This window comes from Propithecus coquereli, unplaced genomic scaffold (genome assembly GCF_000956105.1).
Source record: "Propithecus coquereli isolate 6110/MARCELLA unplaced genomic scaffold, Pcoq_1.0 Scaffold119, whole genome shotgun sequence".
Taxonomy (NCBI): domain Eukaryota; kingdom Metazoa; phylum Chordata; class Mammalia; order Primates; family Indriidae; genus Propithecus; species Propithecus coquereli.
The window spans coordinates 301,933-310,231 of record NW_012135969.1 but is presented as its reverse complement, the minus strand read 5'-3'; the positions used below and the strand labels follow the sequence as shown (position 1 = coordinate 310,231).

The window sequence follows — 8,299 nt, the reverse complement described above, 5'->3', positions numbered from 1 at the left end:
GCCAGAAATATGCTTTTGAAATAAATATGCTAAATATGTATGCCTAGAAAATGACACTGCAGGTCGTCAGACTTCAGATTATCATTATCAATAAAAGTATCACCTTACCTTTGTACAGTGCCTATTTACAAAGTAGTCTCAACATCATCTCATATGCTCCTCACAATACCCCTGTGATAAGGTATTCATCCCATTTCATTATAAAGGAGCACAAAAGCTGAGGTCAAATGACTAGCCAGGTCTAACTGCTGGTTAGGTAGTCTTCTACCACTTCAAAGATTTTTCAAAGTTGGGAGGTCTTAACGTTTACTTTTATTTTCATGCAGAATCCTTAAACCCAGATTAATAAACTTTTTTTAAAGTTGATTTTCTGATTTTCTTAGCAAGCTAAAACAGTAAACCACACTTTATTTTTCCTTTGCTAGTTGTCATACCATAGCCTTCTGGTAGGTCTGGAGGAGTATGTAAATGTGTCCTGCTCATGTAATTTCTATGCCGTTGTGACCTGACTCTCCTCTCCGCCAGTCTGGGATCCGAAGACTGTCCGCATGTTGCACCATTTGTTCCACTAATTGGAGTGTTCTCATCAACAAGGCAGCTAAGAGGTCTGCCAGGACTAGAATATTCAGATGCCGGTCTATTGAAAATTAACAAGGAAAAGAAGTTATCAATTTAGATATCAAAAGTAGAGTCCTCTAGACAATGTATATACTGCAATAACAATCACTTATCACATAAGAAAATGGAATGACTAATACAAATATGATTTTAAGAACTCTGAGTTAAAAGCAAGCCTGAAGTCTCTAAGCATCAAAGAAACCCAAGTGATAAGCATGTCCTCAATTATGAATTTATTTTATATAAAAATCCACATATATTGTAGATGTGAGTACTGGCTTGCAAAGCACTACTTGATCTAGTTACAGCCTACCTCTCAGACCTGATTTCCCACCATTCTCCCTCCCACTCTGCTTTTGACATACTGATTCCTTTCCTGTTGTTCCTTGAACCTGCCAAGGTCATTCTACCTGAGAGCAGTAACTCTTCCTTCCACGTGGAATACCCTTTTCTCCTACTCTCCCTAGGCCTGGCTTCATCATTTACATCAGTTTACTACTGCCTCCTAAGTCACCCAGTCATTTGATAGTGTGCGTCAACTTAGTTCCTCAGCACAGCAATTATCTCTGATATTTTTCCTGTTTATTTGCACCCTTGTTTTTGTCTGTCATCTCCCACTAGAATATTTATTGAGAAGGGAGTGTGCCTAGTTTATTCCCTACTATAAATATTCCAAGTACCTAGTGTTTGACATATATATGTGCATAGCTCAATAAATGTTTACTGAATGAATATAGTTTGTCTCTTAAAGGAGTTTCCAGTCTACTGTAGATGTTAGAAAATAAAAGAATAATCAAGAGTTCATTTTTAAACTAATATTTAAAACAATCAACTTTTTATACCTGCAGAAATTAATTTTAGCAGTTAAATGAATTAAAAGGAAATGAGCATCACTTAAACACTGACACAAGTACAAATTCATTTATGCTCAGATATAATTAAAACGGGTCCTGTAACTTCAATAAAACCCTTGGCAGTTTTATATTAGAAATGCAACTCTCAAATCAGCATTTTAAAAAATGGCAACATGAACTAAGATTTTTCCTGAGAATCATAATGGAATAAAGAAAACTTTGTGATTCAATGAATTAAACAATGAATCCCCAATAAATAACAGTAGGTATAGCTAATGAGAAGCATTTCATATTCTATGCCTGGTGCCAGTCTTGCTCAGAAGGAAAAAACCAAGGCAAAACATAATACTGAGCAGAGATGATAAACTTTGTTCTTACTTTAAAAGGGGCAAGGAGCAAGATTCAGCCACTTACCCTATTTGTTTACAGTTACTTAAAAAGCACCTATTTGCAGTTTCCAAAAATTGTCTTCCATCCTGATGTCTTTATACACCAAACTTCATAAAGAAAGGGACTAACCACCTCTAACCACCTCCTTACCCCCACTCTAAGTTAGATGCTCCTCCATGTGGTCCCAGAGCATCTGGTTATCTTGATCACAGACCTTACTAGACCAAGAGAAGATAATCACCCCCCCATGTGACTTAAAGAATGGAGACCCTATGTGTGTATTTTGTTACAGCCATTCAATAATAGATTCAAACATAAACTCAAAAAAATAAATTAATAGAAGATTCCCAGAAATAAGATGATGGCTCAACTTATTCATTTAACTCATTCAATAAATATTTATTGAGTATCATTATAGATCCTAGAGCTACAGTAACAGGAGGACCCTGTCAAGCAATCTTTGTTGAAGATCTATAGCAGTACACTCCCAAGGGAAGAAAAATCTAGTAAAGCTGACAGATAAAACAGAAAGGGACTTCAAGAGGGTGACTAGCACAGACCTTGGGAAACTATTTGTATGTTCTTACCGTGTTGGGCGTTCCCATTGTGTAGTTCTTGTAATGTGGTTTAGATACTGGATTCTTCCAGAGGCGGTTCGCCTTTCTTCCCAGCTTATATAAAAATATTGAAGGATAAGGTATTAATATGTATTAATAGGAAGCTGGAACACAGAATGTTTTCAGCATAATAAACAAGCCAGTAATACATCTGTTGTTATAAATCTGGAATGCCAAATTGAAAAATTAATTCACAGAATATAGAATTTTTTCACCTTACTTTAGAACTGCACCATATATTTCATGGAATTCTGAAGCTTCTAAAATATTTATACTGAGATGTGACAAATATTTTCCATCAGCCAAACTCTGAGAATGTTTTAATAATGTCAACACTGAAAGTATACTAATTCCTCTAGAATATTGTGGAAAATGGCTATACTAAAAACATATTTAAGCATAAAATTAATAAGGTCATGAAACTAGTAACCAGAAGACTAAAGATTGGAACCCAGGTGGCCTAAAAATAAAAATTACACATAATTTTCTTAAAAACTTAAATTTCACTAGAAAAACATAAAAGCTTTGTAAAGCATTCAGCCTTCCCAAACTAATTTTTTAAAAATCAAGAATGCCACTTCTCTCAACTCTTTATTATAATTCATATAATAAAAAATAGACAAATGACTACAGAAGTGTAGTAATGTTAATATTTCTACCAAAATATTGGTAGAGGTTACATGGCATTAAAAAAGAGAAAATAGAGAGATGCTTAGGTTTTCCCCCCTGTGATTACAATTATAGTACAATTGTACTATAAGTTTAGGACAATAAGACTTACATTGCTGTACTCTCTCAATATTAGTTATTTCACTCTAAACTTCCCCTTCAAAAATATTATAATCTACCTCACATCCATAAAAGAGTTAACAGATCTAGAAGCTAAAGTGATCAATAAACAGTGAATTATAGCAATTTTTAACAGTTTAAATGAAATGAGCAAATACCATAACTTGGATATAAAATTTTTCACAAAAAAATAATTTCAGTCAAAACTCGACCATTTATACACATCAAATAGATACAATTTATTGCATGTAAATTATATCTCATTGAAGTTAATTAAAAATGCTTTGAAAGTTAAAAATAAAATCAGAAAAGTGTCAGTACTAGCATTAAACAAAGATAGAGTGCAATGATAAAGATCTGACCCTTGAAATAAAAACTTAGGTTTGGGTGTTCTGACTCTGCCTCTTACTATGTGGCTTTAGGCGAATTACTTAACCTTAGTCTCAGGTTTTTTTAATCTGTAAAATGACAGAGGTTAACAATAGTAGTAGCAGTAGAACTAATAGAAGCTAATTATTAAGCACTTATGTGCAAGACATTGTGCTTTATATGAATGACTTCATTTAACCTGCCCAACAGTTTATGGGGTATGTACTATTATTAATCATCCTCTTTTATAAAAGAATATAAACTGAAACTTATAGAACTTAAATAAATTAAGGTCATGAAGTCAGTAAGCAGAAGAGTAAGGACTAGAACCCAGACGGTCTAATCCTAGAATCACAAGCTATATACTGCCTTCCAAGATGCTATAAGAATTAAGTGATGTCATGTATATAAAAGTGCTTATAACAGTATCTGACACATACATGTTCAATAAATTTTACTATGTTATTATAATTAGTATTACCTAAATTCTCTATCCTATCCCTCTAAATAGAGCAATGTTTCAAATCCAGTACTTGTATGTACTGTTTTGAATAATTAATCAAAAAGTTGTTTTTTTAAATAGATAATGTTTACAGGAGAGTTACATTTTGTCAAGAAATTTCATTTGTCTCCTAGGCAAAACTCTTAAAAACCAAAATTAACACATTTAATTCATGGTTTCTTTTATAAATTTGTTGTGACAAGATCCTTCACTAATTTTACCAGTAGAAGGAAAATCTATATTCTGGAACTGATCATAGCAAATTTCTCAAGTTAAGTATACAATAAACACTAACTTATTTCTCATTCTTTTAAGGATATCATCTGTATATTTCTCTAATGATTTTAGTGATGTTAGCTTACCCGTCTGGTAAATCATTATCAAACAAACGACTGCAGTCCACAACTTGTCCTCCTGTGCCTATTCGGTCTCTGGACTGAAGACTTACTATTAAACAACAGAAATATTACTAAGATTCATAGAACTAAAAGGAACTACTTCAATCTAAAATTTCTATCTTTAGAAGACATTTGGCTTATTTTAATACTTTCGAATGAACTTTTTGGTCTCCACTAACATCTGTAATTTCTTTTCCTATAGTTTTTTCCCTTTAGGAGTGATATTACAATTTTACAGTTTTCTACACTTTACCATGTTCATAGCGGAGAGTCTAATTCATTTTTTACCACTGTAATGGTACAATGCAAAGTCACTCCTGCACTTAAGAAGCATAATACATTAAGAGCATATTCATGTACCAGAGTTTATCAAGCTCATATTAATTTGGATTTAACTCTTGATAATCCATCTTAAAAAAATACACTGGATTCTGGCAAGAGGGCAATCTTTGGATTCCATGAGTTTTAACAGTGTAGTATAAAACCACTCCTATAAACTTGGAATCAATAATAATAATGATAAACTTGGAAGCAGGAGATGTAAACACTAGAGCAGCCTCTACCAACTAGTTTAGCACCGTAACCTTGAACAAAACAATATACTTAAGATTTAGATAATCCCAATCTAAATAATGGGAAAGTTAGGTTAAATGATATCCCTGAAGCCCTTCTTTGTTGCTCTGGTAGTCTTTAATTCTGTTTTTGGCAACTCTCCCAAAAGATACAAGAGGTACAGCCAAACTTGACTATATCCCAATTTCTTAAAGAAGAGATTACCCCATAAAGTATAAGGACCCTTCATTCAAGGAAGGATCTCAAAATTCTGAAATCTTCCAGCTCTGTAAAAGTTTTGAAAAAAATCAGCAAGTTCAGAGCTCCTTTATATTAAGTCCCATTTATAAGAAAGAACACTGTAACCTCTTCAGTAAAGGTAAATATTGTATGAAAACTATACTAGAAAACTAATCAATTTTTATACAGACAAAATAAGTGAAATGCTTACCAAAATGCAATCACAGTAGAAACAATGTATTTTTTTGTTTAAATGACATTAAGGTTCAAAGCTAAAGAATTTCATGGACTCAATTTGTATCTCCAGAATGCTACATTACAGAACACCTAAACAATCTGTAGGTGTTTTTAAATGGCCTAATTCTAGCAATATATGAAATGAATCTTAGAAATACTATGTTTATCAAAGTACTGTCTATAATATTAAAACATAAGAAACAACCTAAATATCCAACAATAAAGGACTGGTTAAATGAATTATATGCCCACCATGGACTACCATACAACATTAAAAATGTTATAGAAGTGTAACCATGGGACCAAAAAAAGATGTTTATGATAGATTAAATCAGGTTACAAAAAATTTGCATGGCAGGAGTTCAAGACCAGCCTGAGCAAGAGCGAGATCCCATCTCTTGAAAAATAGAAAAATTAGCTGGGTGTGGTGGCATGTGCCTGTAGTCTAAGCTACTCAGGAGGCTGAGGCAGGAGGATCGCTTGAGCCCAGGAGTTTGAGGTTTCTGTGAGCTATGATGAGGCCACTGCACTCCAGCCTGGGAGAAAGAGTGAGACTCGTTCTCAGGAAAAAAAAAAAAAAAAAAAAAAAAATTGCATGGTATAATCTCATTTCAAGAAGAGGTATACATCAAGGTGATAACGATGATTATGTGTATTCTTTAGGTACTCTGTCAATATTTAGATTTTATTTTATAATAAAAAACTAAAAAACTTCACAAGGGGTGGAAAAGTTGAATAATAGTTTTAAATCCAAGGGAAAAGGTTTGTACCCCTTGAATTATCTCAATTTGGGAGGTTTTCCCCCACCTAAGGTAACAATTATAAAAAATGATAAAGCAAAGTGAACAAAGATGTTTACAAGTTTAAATGTTTTAACAGCAACAAATAACTTTAAAAATTCAATGATTAAGTAATGATATAGTTATATAATTCATCCTTTAAAAATCACTAATTATAAAGATTATATACAAATACTAAAAATGGTTATGGTAAGTGGAAAAAAGCAAAATAAAAATTTTATATTCACTGCAATTAAAAACAAAAATATATAGAAATACATGTAAATAAAAATACTAGAAAGGAATATATATTTTTTAAAGTTAGTCTACTAGTATACTTTTCTTCATTTTCCAAAAAGATGTCATAGGTGTCTATTTACAATTATTTGTAGAGGGCTAATTCTGCAAGAACTGGAACTCCTTATTTTTGAATGAGAGAACTACAGCATCATGTTCGAGTCCAGCCTGCCTTTCTCTTATTAAGGGTCCTATTATGAACACCGGTGTCACACAAGAGCTTTAAATAAATATACATATACACACACATTCACAAGCATACTTAAAACATTTGTTTTTTTATGTAGTATACTCCAGTCAGTATATTTCTAATGTCTAACAAAGGAAAGTCTATTTACATAAATGAAAATAGTACAACTGTTTTGTTACTCCTAGACATTAATTGGCAAGCATTACGTAACATACCAAATCAAATACAGTAGGAAGAATTACATGTAAAGTCTTGAATTCCAGGATTTTTGAAATTTTTTTTTTTACTCCCTTCCCAATCTAATAATTACAGGAATTGTCAATAATGTTGCAGGTATAGATACTTCCCTGGGACAACCACAATAGGGCTTTGTTATGTGGCTACTCTGGCAGTTCCCTATGAACCCAATTCATTCACTGCCTTATAAAACAAAATCCTTCAAGTACTTTTGGTAACTAAAACCTCTCTGATGGGTTCACAACGAAATCATCTTATTTTATATTCTGCTTTATCATCACATGTAAGATTGCATTTTTCTTCTTTAAGAAGCCTCCAAGGTGCCCTCTTCAGTGTTCTTCCACACTATGAATCTTGATAAAAATCTCAACCCATCAATTCTTAAGAAAGTCTCAGGAAATTTTACATCAAGCCTTTCCCTCTAGGTTAATTCAAGATAGCCTACCAGTCCACTAAGTGCCTTAGGAGTAAGGTAACAATTTCTCCCTTTTTCCAATCAGTGTTATACTACCATTGCTCATTCTATTTTTTTCAACAAGCATAGATTTTAAAACTGAAAAGCATCAAAGAGTTCAAAAGAATATTTTCTTCTTACTGAAAAATTAGTTTGAGAATTATTTTCAGGAAACTTTACTATCATCTATAAAGTTTATCTTAGCAATCTACCATATCTGAATACTTTAAAAGAATTCCTTCCTAAAGTATCACTAGTTCTTCCCAACATTAGGAGTTACTATTTTTTTGGACATTATATATAAAGTTTTTAAAATTAAGTTAACCTAGATCCTAGGTTCACTGTTTGTAACATTTTACATGATTCGTATTTGATTCATGCTAATACAATGACACCATAGTTATGATATTTTGATCTATTAAGGTACTTAGACATTAGGTCAGATTGAATGAGGCCAAAATTCATGTAACTGTAAATTCCACACTTACCTACTATCTGCCCTCTTACTGTATCATTGTCATTTGGCCCAAGTTTACACAGATCCAACCTCTGATCTATTTGAAATAAACCAAAAGAAAGCAATCAAAAAATTAGCTGGTATCAGAGATTCTAATATCTATAGAGTGACAGTAAATTTCTACAATTCACTAGAAATCATATGTACCATATAAAGAATTACTGTTTTAATTACAAAGCAAATGTTTAAAATTCTCCAACCGCATATACATCTAGTACAAATGTCTCAATAAATGCCTGAATTGATAAATTCAGGCTTC

General features: G+C 32.4%; 1 protein-coding gene across 1 annotated transcript in view; it reads right to left on the bottom strand.

Annotated features, from left to right (window-relative positions):
- Positions 1–8,299, bottom strand: part of SMURF2 (SMAD specific E3 ubiquitin protein ligase 2) — a 50,502-nt gene that overhangs the window by 38,614 nt on the left and 3,589 nt on the right. Inside the window, exons 2-5 of the mRNA XM_012659521.1 lie at positions 8,012–8,077; positions 4,502–4,586; positions 2,450–2,533; positions 435–637 (exon numbers count right to left, since the gene is read on the bottom strand). Coding sequence (XP_012514975.1) covers positions 435–637; positions 2,450–2,533; positions 4,502–4,586; positions 8,012–8,077 — 438 coding nt within the window. The remainder of the gene's footprint in view (positions 1–434; positions 638–2,449; positions 2,534–4,501; positions 4,587–8,011; positions 8,078–8,299) is intronic.